Source organism: Camponotus floridanus, unplaced genomic scaffold, assembly GCF_003227725.1.
Source record: "Camponotus floridanus strain SB8 unplaced genomic scaffold, Cflo_v7.5 scaffold4, whole genome shotgun sequence".
Taxonomy (NCBI): Eukaryota; Metazoa; Arthropoda; class Insecta; order Hymenoptera; family Formicidae; genus Camponotus; species Camponotus floridanus.
Window position 1 is genome coordinate 3279094 of NW_020229547.1, and position 16424 is coordinate 3295517.

General features: G+C 32.5%; 3 protein-coding genes across 4 annotated transcripts; 2 read left to right on the plus strand and 1 right to left on the minus strand.

Moving 5' to 3' along the window:
- Nucleotides 1–850: 850 nt before the first annotated feature.
- On the minus strand, nt 851–4632 carry LOC105250261 (sulfhydryl oxidase 2). The gene is made up of 5 exons (XM_011256258.3): nt 4478–4632; nt 4203–4297; nt 3288–3620; nt 2870–3122; nt 851–2773 (listed from the first exon to the last, which is right to left on the minus strand). The coding sequence occupies exons 3-5, from the start codon at nt 3565–3567 to the stop codon at nt 1339–1341; spliced, it is 1968 nt and encodes a 655-aa protein (XP_011254560.2). The 5' UTR covers nt 3568–3620; nt 4203–4297; nt 4478–4632; the 3' UTR covers nt 851–1338.
- Nucleotides 4633–4763: 131 nt separating this feature from the next.
- LOC105250262 (coenzyme Q-binding protein COQ10, mitochondrial) lies at nt 4764–6603 on the plus strand. 2 transcript variants are annotated; one of them, XM_025411531.1, is made up of 3 exons: nt 4764–4979; nt 5073–5293; nt 5584–6603. In XM_025411531.1, the coding sequence occupies exons 2-3, from the start codon at nt 5235–5237 to the stop codon at nt 6026–6028; spliced, it is 504 nt and encodes a 167-aa protein (XP_025267316.1). In that variant the 5' UTR covers nt 4764–4979; nt 5073–5234; the 3' UTR covers nt 6029–6603. The 2 variants fall into 2 exon arrangements, with proteins under 2 accessions (XP_025267316.1, XP_011254562.1); XM_011256260.3 differs by having other exon boundaries at nt 5159–5293.
- A 225-nt stretch (nt 6604–6828) lies between these two features.
- On the plus strand, nt 6829–11317 carry LOC105250263 (carboxy-terminal domain RNA polymerase II polypeptide A small phosphatase 1). Its single transcript, XM_025411506.1, has 4 exons — nt 6829–8323; nt 9032–9465; nt 10005–10190; nt 10337–11317. Exons 1-4 carry the CDS (start codon nt 8254–8256, stop codon nt 10532–10534), a joined length of 888 nt encoding a protein of 295 aa, XP_025267291.1. The 5' UTR covers nt 6829–8253; the 3' UTR covers nt 10535–11317.
- Nucleotides 11318–16424: the final 5107 nt, after the last annotated feature.

Consider the following 16424-nt stretch of genomic DNA (forward strand, 5'->3'; position numbering starts at 1 on the left):
TACACATTAATATAGTTATTGATTCTCTTTGCTTGAACATCTAACGGTAAACAGTATAAGACCTAAACAGTATAAAATTTTTTATATAAATATATATAAATAACTGTATCAAAAATATAAAAGGAAGTCGTAGACAACGTTTCTGGAAGATACAACCTATGAAATGGAGAAATAATTTTGTTTTATTTGTCTTCTTTTATTGTATATTGGGGCGTTTTCCAGCTAGTGACACAATGTAACAGTGAATCATTTCATCATTGTTTACATTCGGCAACCAACAAGGATGAAGTGATACACTGTGTCCTCTGTGTCGCTAGCTGGAAAACGCCCTTGATAATTAATTAATTGTATTGTTTTTATACTGTTTAGGGTATAATATGTTCTAATATGTAATGAGATATAATTTCGAGAGAATCAGCCGCGACACATTCATTATGCATTAAGTAAAAAAAATCGTTTACGTTTTATTTTGTTGTAATCTCTGATATAAAATTTTATGACAATTAATATATTATATATTAATAAATATATTATATTAATGTATGCTAAACAAAGCATGACAAGAGTATTCTGTTTCTCGTTTCATGAAAGTATTATTCTATATAGTCCCCATTTTATTTTATGACATCTTATGACATTTTATGAATCAACTGACAGCATTATAACTTTAACACCAACAATTAGTTTATTCTCTCCCACTTTTATATTATTATCTTATTTTCATAATCAAAAAGTTATCAGAAAAATATATGGAAATTTTTGGAAAATGAATAAATCTGATTCATGTTATGATAATTAATTTTAACATGTATCACACATGAAACGAGGAAAAATATAGTAATATTAAATATAATCATGTTCTATTTAAGAGATAATGTATGTATAATTTATTCTTATTTCGTTGGCTGTATGTATTATGAGGCATATTTTCTTACATTCTGTTGCAAGGTAAACTTAAACATTCTTTGGACGAGACAAGATTATGAAAAGTCACTAAGTTCAGGATAATTAAGGATATCGATCTTGCAATTACATATTTGGCAATTTAACTTTTATTCAAAACTGATAAAAAAATTTTGTTAATATGAGGAGCATTATTTTAATTTTTGTTTGAAAAATATTATTTTGTTATTATTTTCAATGTTATTATTTTCACTATAGTGACTTTTCTTAACTTTATATCTTATTAAGAAATGATTGTTATAATTGAAGGATATATAATTTGAAAATTTGTGACTTATCTTTTTTTTAAATTAGAAATAGTATAAATGACGCTTACACTAGTCCAGGAATGTTGCACGATGACGATTATGCATAGCGCAAAATATGAAGAGAGGATCACACTTTGGGCAACAGACTGATGTGACTCTTTTTCTTAGTTCTTTTAACAGCAAACTTAATGCATACTAGTACTAGTATCGCTGTTGAAGTAACATACAGCACTACACAGATGCTAATGTCAAATACATTTAAGTCCCAGCCGAAAGCGGTGGGGCGTTTCTCTTTGGCGAGTCTCTCCAATCTAACTCTTGAGCCATTGCCGATGTTGATCATGCCGACATTGCTGTTGTAGCCGCTAATCCCGTCGTATTTGATGCTACTATAGCTGTACTTTGTTTTCAGATATTGTAGAACTTCTTCCTCATTCCAACTGCCGTTAACATATCTGCATGCCGGGCAATGCTCGATCGCAGGGTACTGTATTTTTTTGTGCTCGGGATCCTCCGTAGCGTCACCCGACAATCGAGCGTTCACCTGGTTATGCGCCCGCCATAACCAGAGTACAGCCTCGTCTCTGCTATGCGCGTCGAATATTTTATTCTTGCCAGCCATCTCCACGAAATGTGCAGCACAGTCAGCACATCCGAAAAACGTCCCGATATAGCCATGCATTGCTCGCAGTACCGCCGTAGGATCTTGTGAGAAATCTGCCCGAGGAACCTTGTTTGGTTCTAACGCGAAGTTCACGGTTAACATGTGAAACATGGTCCACAGTCCGCAGGGATATCCCCGATATGAATTTGTGCTACCCTTACATCCTATCCATTGATGAGGTGCTCCCGAGTACACCGGCGACATCACTTCTTCCGTCGTCTTCGCCAGCTGACTGAATTCTTCACCGGTCATGGTGCTTCTGCTTTTGACGACGTCGCGTATCACCTCTAGATACGTGTTACCGCGTCGTAGAGGAAAATATGCCGTCAACACTGCGAGATATTTTCGTAAGGCTTCCATTTTCTCGCCGTTTATCGACTTCGTTAGGGATATTTCGTTATTCATCGAATAATGCAATGCGTTCTCCAGATCTAGTTGGTATAAATAATCATCAGTTTTTTTCGATGAATGTTCTTCCCCTTCCTGTTCCTCGCGAGACTTGATAATCGTTCCAATTGTTGTTTGATGCGCAGTCTCAACATTCTGCGCCATATCGTGGGACACTGTCGTGCCTATTGTCTCATCGATATTAATTCCTTTCGCGATTACATAATCCTTAATAGCTCGTCGAACTCCTTGTCTCGACGATACTTTCACATTAACGACCTTCTGTGACTCATTGCGCCCAAAGACTATCAAAGTTGGAAATTTGGTAACCTTGTTCACCACGCATAACAATTCATTATCAGAAGTCACCCTGCGTATTTGCAAGCTGCTGATTCTGTGAAGATCAAGAATGACTTCTGTGCCTAAGTGGAAATCCGTTTTTTCAAAAATAAAAAAGAAATACTTCACGTTATTGGACGTTGTCCTCCATACATCCGTTATTTCGACATTTCTATAACAAATTATTTTATACTTTTACATATATTCTTTTTGCAATGTAGTTGCAATAAGAAGTCTAAGAAATGGCTGTGGAAAACTTATATCATACCTGTATGGTGTGATGTTAGGCCACGTGATTCCTCGTCCTTCCTGTTGTTCTATCTCGAGTCTACTAATCAAATTATGCCTCACAGAATCAATGCTGCTCCCCTTTTCTATCACTAAACCTAAAGATGGTGGATGCGCATTCACAGAGAAATACTTCAACATTGGATAATGCATGATTTCGTATTCGCGACAGATTGGATTGTTGTCATCGTCGGCGCAATCTATCGCCGCAACTACGACGATATCGTTCCAAGCTGAAATAATTGCCACTCTTTTAATCATATTTTATTTAATATTTTCGAAAACCTTATAAATATTTCTTACATTATTATAATATATTTTATAACATATAATTCCATTAAAAAAAAGTTCATTATTTTTTTCTTAACTGCTTACTTAATTTGCAATAAAAAACTTACAAAGAATATCACTCGCCAAAGCTTTCCAAGTTGGCGCGAATCTATAACAAAAGCCACACCAGCTGTTGTAAAACTCAACTAGCCAACTTTTGGTGCTGCCATAAATATTTGTTTTGAAATTTGTGGCATTGAGAATCACTACATCATCGCTGGCATTATATAAGCCTTGACCACCTATCAGAGTTTGATAATTATCTTTAAAAGGTACCACTGCACTGCTGCAGTTTATTATTAGAACATTCATTAGCCATAATTTCAATAAAGTCCCTATTAGCTCCATCTTCTTTTTATATCTTTGATAATTGACATTAGAATTTTATCACTCTTCTTTTCCTGTAATTAATTTTTTAAATTAAATATCAATATTATGTTATAAATATTAATTATTTCTTAACATAATTTAATTGAAATTTTTTACTCATTTAATTTAAATTTTAAATTTCAAGTCAGTTTCTAAATAATGACTCTAAAAAAAAAATTAATAAGATAATAAATTTGAGTAATTAATGATTATGACAATTCAAGCGAATTAAGTTTAAAAAAAAAAGAATCATGTTTTTCAATTGATCTTATATAATAATGCAAAATTGTAATATGTCAAGCTTAAATACAAAGATATAAACTGGAAAAGTGTGCGAAAATAATTATCTTTCTTGTTATTTTTATTAAGAAAAAAATTTCAAAATTAAATTAAATTAAAATAATTATAAGATTAAGGGAATACAGCTTAATTTTAAGGCATCGTAACTCTATTTTTTTAAATAAAAAATTACCTGAAACATATGTAAATAATCTAAGATTTGCATGAAATATCTATTCATAACGGATGCATAAATTTTTTTATAATATACAGTACAGTACAGTATTTTATAATATACGAATTCAATTATTATAAAAAGTATAATAACACAATACCTGCGTACAATCCACGCGTGATCTCGTACCTCTTGACGTATACGTTCCTAGTCGGTTGACACCTCGAACGACGGTGGAACCTCGTTGTTTCCACCCTTGTAACATTAAGAGTGTAATTTATTAATTTACGTTGATTTATGCGTATACGGGATACCGATCTTTCTCACGACATGATCAAACATAACCTGACACTAAGTGACAAGATTCATGACTCTCTCGTTCGACGAATAGATGCAATAAAGGGGGTTAGATCAATTAATTCTATGTATACATACCTCTATAACACAAGCAAAAACTCTAGCGATAAAAATATAAAATTGCGACCATAGATATAAAAAGTACATAGACGCAGCTTATCGGCGATGACAGGTAGATTTGTAATAAATTTGCAATATACACACACACACACATATATATATATCTACCGAGCTGAACCGAACCTATACGAAAGGAGCCGAATTCGATCGCACTCCAATGTATTTACCCCCTCCCTTCCCATATATATATATATATATATATATATATATATATATATATATATATTTATATCAGTAATTTAAATTTCACTATTTTGAACGCACTTATGATGTTAAGTTTGTTACATAAGTTAGAAAAATGAAGGTGATTATTATTGGAAACACTTCTAGTTGAACAAGATTGAGACATTGAAGTGTGTACTTTTCGAGGTTATAATTTCGATATGTCAACTCTAAATGCAAAGCTGCAAATATCGCAACGAAATTGAGTTTGAGTATTTTATGTACTCGACATGCGCAGGTAATGTATTTCAGTCGAAAATTTTACTTTGACATTGTGTATGACAATTGAATTGAATTGAATTCCCCTGTCGAAAACAATGCTTGTTTTCAGACGATGTTCATTAAATTAAATAATTATCATTCTACGTGTGAAACAATTTACTATTCTACATTTAGTTGTATATAAAAAAACTTTAGGCAGTTTCATGCAGTTTTTCTACAACAATTGGCATTGCCATGGAAGTATGATTCTTTTGAGCGGAGCTTGTGGCGAATGTACAGAACACGTGCGAGTTACAAAACCAAAGAATACGAAGGTCGCAAATTAGTAGGGTAATAAAAAAACTATTATAAACCATTATAAACTATTATACTTTTATAATATATTTTATTCTTATTTTTTATTACCATTTACTTTTTTTATATTATTTTCTAGAAGACATTAAATAGATATCTAGATTACATTAAATCATTTCTTTTATCACTTATTGTATCACTTGTTGTAAAGTATTTGTTTGAGATTTCAACATATTTCTTTATTAATATCATTGAAAATTGTTGAATCTTGTTGTAGACTGTGTTATTAAAAATATCATTAATTTAATGCAGTATTTATTATTTAGGTTTTCAATGGAGAAGATGTATTATGTGGTTGCTGATGTAGGAAATTACAAGAATTTTATACCTTTCTGCAAGAAATCTGAAATTACTTTAAAAACTGAAGACTTCCTGAAAGCCAATCTAGTAATAGGATTCCCACCTATAAATGAGAGTTACAGTTCAAAGGTGACTATGGTGTATCCAAGAATAGTTAAAGCAGAATGTAGAGAGGGCAGATTGTTCGATCACTTGAATACGCTGTGGCTTTTCAGTCCTGGACTGAAAAACAATTCTGAAACATGTGTGATTGATTTTTCCTTGTCTTTTGAATTTAAATCTGCCATTTATTCTCATTTTTCAAATCTCTTTTTCAATGAGATTGTAAGACAAATGGAGAATGCTTTTCTCAATGAAGCTGAAAGAAGGTATGGTCAACCATGTTTAAGGACAGTAAAATTGCAAAGGTGATTAGATTCAATTATATAGATAATTGAATATAGATAACATATTTGTTTTTATGAATTAATAAATTTATTTATTGCCATCAAAATGTTTTTTTAAAAATAAGCACATGTAAATTTGTTGACATTAATGATAGATCAAAGAAAAACTCAGAGATTCTTAATATATATGCATAAGGAATAGAGATATCTGTTGATTTTAGAATCACTTTTTATACAAGGGTTACATAGAAGAGCCATGTATCAGATGTTGAATAAGTGATCGAATTTATTAAATTAAAAAGTAAATCCATGTTTCGCATGTTATATAATATGAATAAATGTCAAAAATATATAGGATTTGATTAACTGGAACAAGAGAAACAATTTGTTCCGATTAGTCAAATCTCGATTTTTGCTCTAGTTTTCATCGAACGTTTGATTCGTTTGGTTTCAATTTGGAATGAAATAAGATTAAAATCAATAAAAATTTTTACTTCAATTTGTTTTCTTCGTAGAAATAGCAGTTCAGGAGCAAATTTAATCGATAGAAACAATAAGAATGAATGATACTAATTTCAACTCTTCCATTAAAATTGTTAAACTTACAATAACTTTATAATAAACTTTATAATAATGATAATAGAGTATTAAATTAAATTTGTTAATAACGTTAAAATTTTGTAACATTATAAAAGATTATATCAATATATATCAATATAAAATTTAAAATATATGTCAATGTAAAATACAAAAAATTTGTAATTCTAAAAGAAAAATTGAATTAAAAGGAAATAAAAATTAATTTAATTCACTCTTTACTTCCGATGGAAACCGACTATTATATTCGTTCCGTAACCAAATTGATACATTTGATGGAAACTAGACTTTTGATACGTCATTTTAATCGTAATTTGATATTGAAGGTCTTATGGCTCGTACACATCGAAGATTGAGATTACGCATGAAATTTGACAAATCGAAATAAAAATTATTTTTCATTCCGATGCAAATCCGACGCAATCTCCATTCTAATACAGGATCCGATAAAACTCGTCAGATCAGATTACGTATTGAGAATTGGAATTTAGTCAAAAGGAAAGCGACTAAAACTTCCCTGTCCCGATTGGTCAAGTTTTAATCTTCAATGCACGTATTCTGATACGAGCTTAAGGCGCAGTACAAAGATTGTCCAATTGCATCGACAAGTCGCGGTTAATGTGTACATACACATATCGAATATTAATATATTTCCCTTTTTTCCTTTTCACCGTATATACATTTGAAGTTACACATTACGCACACAAGGTCGCGGATCGTGGCCGATTGTCATTTCAGCGACAAGCATGTGCGCGCGCGACGCGACACGCGTAAAGATCCTCCGTATCGAGGCATCCTCGCAGCCACAAGGATGAGGAAGCTGTACACGTCGATCAGTCTCGAAAAGTAGACTTTCATTCGTGGCTCAAGGCCAGGCCAGGCGCCGCCTCGACAACATGGCCAAGTTTTCTACGTCGCAGTCTGGACGTGCGTAGACTGGACGTAGGTCGTGTGTCCGAAAGCGCGAGCCCCGGAGAGTACGTCGTCGAAATCGACGCCCTCGTTCCACGAAGCGAAACCGAAGCGTGCCGAGGCGAGGCGCCGTCATGTCGTGGAACGAATAGCAATGAGCCGATAGGTGTGGCGCGTGAAAAGGGAAAGGCGCGCGTCGTCCCCGGAGCTACGAGGAATGGCGTAGTGCGCACGTGTCCCGGGAGAAGCAAGACGCCCGAAGTGGCTCGCGGCATTCGTCATCAACGACATTCGATCAGCGAGAGCTTCGTTGCTCCGATTCAAGCGCCCGCGGTTGCTCCAGTGTGCGTGTGTCACATAGTACACGCATAGTACAGTGGTGTGCGCGTGTGTCATTCCTGCGCCTATGCGTCTCCATTCGCGCGGGAGGGGAACGACGGCGACGCGGCGGCGGTGGCGGTGGTGGGGGGGAGTGACGCGAGCGAGAGAGTGAGGTTAGCTTGTGTGCGTCGCGCTCTCTCTCCCTCTCCTTCTCACGCGCGCGTGCCAATCGCGTCTCTCTGTCGCGCGCGCGCGCGCGCTCTCTCTCTCCCTCGCACACCCTGCGTCTCTCGCGCGCGCTGGCCCGTTCACTCGCTCGCTCGCTCGCACGCTCGTCCGTCCGTCCGTCGACTGGCGCGCGCGCGCGCGCGTTAACGGAATTCGCGATCGTGCACGCAGGGACCACCGACTAATGTTTAAATGGACGCATCGTCCATTATCACCCAAGTGTCGCGGGATGACGAGCTAGGCGCGTTCAACAGCGAGAAAGGTGCGTATCAGTCCCGTACAAACCGTCATCCTCGTCCTCGTCGCTCGCGAAACTTACCGCCAGATGCCGGGGTTTCGCTCGCCTTGCACCTGTTACGGCGAGATCCCCCGCCGTTTCTCTCACTCTCCTGAATCTCGGCCTAATCTTCATCATCTCTCCTCTCTTCTCTTCTCCTCTCTTCTCCTCTTCTCGTTCCATTTACTCTCTCCTCTCTGCGAAAGCAACATCCTTGCCCGTCTCCGTCTGCTACTCCCTAATCCCCTGATGCTCCTCGTCTCTTCGCTATCGTGTTTTTCAACCCCTTGTCATCTTGCTCCCCATAAACAATGTCACGAATTTCTTTATTTCCTTACACTATGTCATGCCCTTTAACCTTTCATGCTTTGAGTGAATCTTCTAAGGGCAATTTGTAAAGAGAAAAACAAAAAATTCACTATAAAAGGTTAATAACAGTAATGTGCCACTTCTATGATATGTAAGATACAAATGTCCCCTCCTGATTGTAAACTGAAAGCTTCTTAGTTTAACATTATTGTTGTCAATAATTGAATCCTAAGATAACTTAAAATTTATATCAAATACAAGTATATATATCGGATTTAGGATTACTGTAACTGTTGATAAAAATTTGATTAAACAAAAACATGTATGTATATATGTTTGCGCTAACAAGCTTTTTTAACATTTACTTCTTTTTATGCAATGTAGCTCAATTACCTCGGGAAAATGAAGCAGCCAGCAATAGTCCATCGAGCAGCAAGAAGCCAAGGGGGCGCGGACTCCTGCGCTCTCTACTCTGCTGCTTCGGAAGGGGTCGTGGTGGCAGTTCAAAGAGCTCCAAGTCGAGTTCTTTACAGGGAGATGGCCGTGGTTCGCCACCACCAGGCACCGGATCTCCGAGATTCCTCCTGCCGCCGATTAGGCATCAAGACATGCACAAGAAGTGCATGGTAATTGATTTGGACGAGACCCTGGTGCATAGTTCTTTCAAACCAATCAACAATGCGGACTTTGTTGTTCCTGTAGAGATTGATGGAACAGTACACCAAGTGTACGTCTTAAAGAGGCCTTATGTGGACGAGTTTTTGCAGAGAATGGGTGAATTGTACGAATGCGTATTGTTCACTGCAAGCTTGGCTAAGGTATGTTAAAAGAAAAACAAGAGGAACTAAAAATTTTTAAGCATTTAATGAATATAAAAGAAACAAGTTTTAACTAGACTATTATGTTGGATTATATTTCAATATAATTAAAAGTATTCTTATATAATTATTGAAAAATTATTTAATGTTTTATTATTTATTGTTAAATTATTTAATGTTTTATTATTTATTTATGTGAAGGTTAATTTGTGAAAATTCTTTATTTTTCCAATTTGTTAGCCAACGGAAAATAGTATAATAAATTTGAAACATTATGTTATGTTAAGTATGTTACTTATTTATATTATTACATAAGATATCTTACATAAGACAATTATCTTTTCAGATAAATTAACTCATAAAAATGAATTTTAGAAATTATTATTGTATAAAGTCATTATTACTGTGCAAATGCAAAAATTTTAATACCATTTGTCACAATAAGAAAATTGTAATGGAGCAAATTTATTAGTAAAAAGAAAAAATTTGGATTTTTATTCATTGTTTAATGTTTTGTTTTATTATATGGTATTTTACAGTATGCAGACCCAGTGGCAGATCTATTAGATCGATGGGGTGTATTCAGAGCAAGATTATTTAGAGAATCCTGTGTGTTTCATAGAGGCAATTATGTTAAGGATTTGAACAAATTAGGTCGTGATTTGCAACAAATCATTATTGTAGATAATAGTCCTGCCAGTTACATTTTCCATCCGGATAATGCGGTAAGATATGCTTGATAACATATATAACAAAAAGAGAATTATTATATATTATATATTTATTTTAATACATAGAATGTGTGATTTTTCATTCCTATAAAAGCATATTAAAAGTGAATAATTAAAAGTAAAACGTTTATTTTTTACAGGTTCCAGTGGCATCTTGGTTTGATGACATGACGGATTCCGAATTACTGGATTTAATCCCCTTCTTCGAGAAACTCAGCAATGTGGAAAATATCTATACAGTGTTGTGCAACAGCAATCATCCTTACAATCAGGTGCCCGCGCAAGCGGTACAAAGTAATCAGAATCCGCCGGGATTAGGCTCGCTGGCTGCTTCCTAGCCCCATCTAAATTCTGGCAACACGGCCAGTCTTGTCGCTCAATGCACCTTCCGGAGAATCCTGAGGGGATTACTCCATGTGAGTCACTTGCTATGCGGCGAAGATCCTCGAAGTGCCCCTCCTTGTTGATCTTTAGGAGAATCGCTCCGTTAAGCGGGGCCAAATGTCCTATACCTTAAAAACGCGTCATCCAAGTCGACACACAGTGACACATAGCTGCTGATATCCTTCTTCCTAGCGAGAAACGCAACGAAGACTGAGTCAGCTTCGAAGCGCGAGTGTTCTTCCATTTTGCACCAGGCATCAAAGACGACGAACTATATCGGTCCTGTCTGCATGGATGGTATGTGCTCGAGAAAAAGAATCTAGCGAAGGATGGAATCTCCGTCGATAGAAGAAATTGCTTACAGAAAAGTCGCAAGAGAAGAAAGAGCAACGGTTAGGATTAACAATGGTGATTGTATACTGAGAAAAAAGGATATATAGGAAGATACAAGAGGGAATGTGAAGAGAAAAGAAAGAAGAGAGCTTGCTCCGAGTTATTTAATGGGCCATATTGCTGTCGCTCTTTAGTTTATTCTGTTCAAATCAAGACACCAGCTTCAATTAGATCCGATTATAAGAATAATCTGATATAAAGAAGATATCAACGCTTCGACTACGTTTTCGAATGCTTCTGACCCAATGTTTACAGAACGTTGAAAGAGGAGAGTAACAGTAGCAGGTAGAATTTGGAATTTGTATATTTTACTTGTCAATGTAAAATGGAAAAATTTCACTTTAATTATCATTTTAATTATTTTTAAAAGTAGTATTTTTTTGTAAAAGTTTTCAAGATATTTTAAAAATTAATATCAAAACATTTTGGATCTTAAAGTATAGGGATACAAAAATAAGTGTTTTAAGAAATTATAGATATCTATGAGCGTTTGAAAGCATTCGGGAAGATAGAATTTTAAATAACCTAGGATATCAATATTTTAAAGTTTAAAAGAATCTAGAAATCTATTTTTAAAAAATAATCAGTAATGTTCCAAAGCTTTTTTTAATTATTTGAGAAGGAAACTTGAAAGCTAACTAAATGTAAATCATATTTTTTTTAATCTAAAATTTTTTTGGAAGAGGAATTTGTTATTTTTCAAGAACATTATTGTAATCTAAGATTTTTAAAGAAGAGCTCAACTTTATATATATATATATCTATATATATATATATATATATATATATATATATACACACACACATATGTATACATATATAATATATAAAATAAAATGTGATTAATAACAACTACTACTCGCTTTACACTGCCGAGGAATAGGAACAATTTCACGTATTCAGTTGTGCAAACTTTTGCTTTTGATTTATCTAGAGTGCCATAGATTGCTTCAATCAGACAAAAGATATTTTTTAAACCTAGCACAGAAATTTATATCGTAATAAAATCAATTATAAGATTATATCTATTAAATTTTTTAATTATTATAATCAAATGAACTACTAACATATATCTCTAAAGCATCTATGACCAAGTCTCACGGCATTCGAAAAAATTAAGAGTGCAAATTAAGCATTTTATTAATGTCGCATTTTGGTGTTATGTTAGGTTCATTTCCTGCTGCTGGTACACACCTTTTGTAAGACGCTCTGTAATGTAGCATTTAAAACAGTGACATTGAAAATGAAAACAATGTGAAATTTTGCACGGGTATGTATTACCATTTTTCTTATAGATTTTTTTCTATATAATACCTGTTTAAATATATATTTTAATTTTTATTTATCGTCTTGTTAATAAATAAACACAATTCTTGTACTCTTCTCTCTTTCTGAAATATTTATTTAAATAAAATATTTTAATTAGAAGTTTATATATGTATTTATGTGGATTATATATATATATATATATATATATATATATATATATATATTAATTTTACTTTTTATCCAGCAGCAAAATTCTTTTCTGATGTTTGCCAAAAAGTTTGAGAAAAATTTAAAATTATGATGTGGGAATTGGAGATTGTTAATTAAGTTTATCGAAAAATATTCACTGATTTACAGAGAAATTTTACACAAAAGTCGCATAAATAATAAATTAAATGACTTTTATTGGAAAAGGAGTATAAATCAATTAATTAAGGATAATCATGGATCACATCATATTGTTGCCAATATTGATAAACTGAACTGGGCCAATGCATATCATTTTTTCCCTCCAAGCTACGAGGTTACGTCATATATGATCATTCGTTTTCTTGGAGCAAGAAAATGGCAATTGATTGAATAATTTGCACAATTTGCACATTGGTTTGTCTTCTTCACATATATATTTTTCATATATTTTCGACATATCACACACACACACACACACACACATAATTTTTAATTTAAACATTTACAATCTTTCTATTTATAATGCTTTTTTTCTCATGAAAACATCTGTTAATTGCTAATAATTATCAGAGTTGTTGGATACATACAATTGTCATTGTGTGCAAAATATATCAGAGAGATGAGAGAACAGAGAAAAGAATTTATGCTGTAAAATTGAATTCTTAATCTTTAGAATCAAGAATTAATTTTAACATTTTTTCTTATTTTTAAGTTCTATAGTCATTTTTTTTAAATCGCTTATTTTTTAAAGAGCGAAATGCGCATATTATATGCATGAAAAAATATATGTTTGGAAATTAGATTTTACAAAAATTGAACCATTAACACATTTTCTTGCTCCATTTCGAAATGAATCGCACGATGATGTCATTAACAAATTAGAATAATTTAGATGTAGCCCTTGAAGGGCGATAAATAAGCGGCGGTAATATCTCCCTATGTGCATATATTTACTAACGCGTAATTTGTAAATGATCACAGCTGCTTGAAATTGAGCATAACAAATGTACAAAGTGCATTGTACTGTCGTACCCAATTCAGATTGTTATTCTTTTGCTTTGACTTTTGTTAATATTATTTTTATTATTATTATATTATTATAAGTATCCGCGCTAATGTCGTTACTCTAATGTAAGAAAAGGCGAAAAGAAAAAAATTTTTTTACTCTGCACGCTTTGCTGTTGCTATAAAATCACAGCCAACTTAAACAGGAAATATTTTTTCTGAAATTAATTTTAGATAAAAATTGTACATTTTTTTCTATTCTTGCACTGAAGTAACGACATTATTATCGATATATTCAGTGAGTTAGTATTAATTATCATCAATATCAGCTTGTATGTGTGTGTATGTATTGATCTGTGTATGTATGTGTATGCGTATTAAACTCGGCTGCGTCTGCTGTTTTATCTTTTCTTCCTTGTCTGAATGTAGGGTAGATCGAAAATCATGGTACAATTGATAAGAGACTAATTCCTTGTCGACATAACAATTTGAATATGCAAAGACCAAACTTTTCAATTTTTAATTTGAAAATGTAAATATTAATAAATCTTTATTTTTGGAATTCGGGATTTCAAGTTACAAGAAAATATCAAAGAACAAATAAACTATAAATCTGAAAATGTGAAATTCTGGACAAAAAGATATTACATATTCAGAAATTGTATTAAAATATAACTGATAGTAATTATGCGTAGCATTTTCAATATCTAAAAATAAAACTCAAGGATACAATATATTTACGAGAAAAATTGAAGAATGATTTACTTATTAAAATGAAAAAGATTGTGTATGCATATTAGAAATTGCTTTTGACAAAAAAATGCTCCGAAAAAACAAAGTTACTTGTATAGAAAAAATTTGTTTTTTCTTTAGTTATTTTATCAGAAAGTTGTTTACCTTTCTATTATATTGTAGCGAGATTTTTGAACTATCCTGTGTACTTTTCTAACATTTTAGCGAAATAACGATATCTCTCTGAGAGAGGTCTGATCGTTCGAATTATCGTTTCTACTTAAAATAGGAAGAGATTTTTGATGTGGCTTCCAATTCTTCCATCCTTCTGTACTTAGTAAGTAACGATGTTTCTTATAATCGTTATTATGCGTGAACGCATGTATTATAAAATTCTCTTTGTATAACGCCCATCGAAATGATTCTGTATGTATGATTATTGTACAAATCTCTGCACGATCTAAGAATCCGAGAATCCATAGATCTAAGTATTCGAAAACCGGAATGAGTTAAGAGAGTTAAAAAAAATTCATGGATCTGCTCTGTTGAAAAGAAGCCAATAATATTAGAATTGCAATCGAGTATTCTAAAATCTGAGACTGTAAGAATATTAGAATCAATAAATATATACAAGTGTGCAATTATTCGATACAATGTGTGATAATTAAAAAATTTATTAGTAGTATAATAATCTATAATGTAATTAAGAATCATGAATAGAACGATTAGAGATTTTAAGAAGAATATAGAAGTCTTTGAAATTTTAAAAATCCCATCAGAAGAATTGAGAGAGCCTACCAAAGATTCAAAAAAAATTCAAAATTCGTTAATTATAAGAAATAAAAAATATCCAGAAATGTGAGAATTGAAAAATATATTGATATATTGATATAGGATTGAAAGAAATTTAGGAATTTAAACATTGATCAGATTAGAGTTTCAAAGAGCCAAAGATCCAAGGGCTTGAAAGGATGCACGCAAATATACAGATCAAAATAACACACAAATCTAAGGATTCAAGGATCTAAAAATATATTTTTTAGCTACACTATATGTATTATTATTACGTTATTGCGTATGAAAAGTCTGTTTTTATTTAGACTGATGTAATCTCAAGAAATTTTTAATGAAATTAGAAATACATTATTTTTTATAAGAAAATATTTTAATATATAATCATACACATTCACAACTAAAAGATATGTACGGTGTTAAACAAGCTAAAAATTAAATCATTTTATTTATTTATTAGCGAAAAATAGAATTTGTACACTTTTCTACGTTTGTAAATTTTATGATTTAGCTATATTATATTAATAAAGTTTTTAATAATATTAATAAATTAAATTATATGCGCGCGTCGGAATAGTTAGTTTTATAATCTGCGATTAAATTAAATCTTAAAAATTTTAAATAGTTCGTATGCTTAATAAATAAATATTAATTTGTAGAACAGCTTTTTACCATGCACTTCTTTGGAATTTAACCAAGAAATATATATATAATCAAGAGATATACAATAGAGATATACAATAGAGTACAAGAATATTAATACATAAATACATATTAAATGTATTAGAAGCAAGAATCTAAAACTAACAGAAATTGGAAATTATTCTGAAAATCGAACAATTAGTAATATCGCGGAATTTAAAAAATGTAAAATACTAAAAATTAATTGTAAAATACAAAAATTTGAAAGGTTCTTAGAAGCACAGGAAATTAAAAAATTTGACATTTTCATACGCAAACATGTAATATATCGATATCTAATTAAAGCAAGGAGAAACGCTCGTGAGAAAGTGTTGCCGATAATGTTCTCAATCTTGAAATCGTAATCACAAGGATTTCAAGCCGCTGCCTTGCTGTGCGTAATGAAGTGACAAATTTGTAAAAAAAATATATACATATATACATTATATATATATATATATATATATATATATATATATATATATATATTTAAAAAAACGGCAGAAGCAGAGAATGCGCGTGTGTATGTGTACATGTACATTTGTATGTCTGTATGCGTGTATGTATGTGTAAAAAGAAAAGAAAGAAAAAGAATAGCGTTCGAGGCTTTCGCCGAGTGAAACGGCCGCCGATTCGAATCGAGACTTTTTTATATATACGAATTCAGAGAAAATTTCTTAACAAAAACAAAAGAATAAAAAAATGCGATAAAAGCGACTGCTGTGCGCATTGTAAAAGATTAGAAACAATTGTATTATATTATTATTTTTATTATTGGAATTG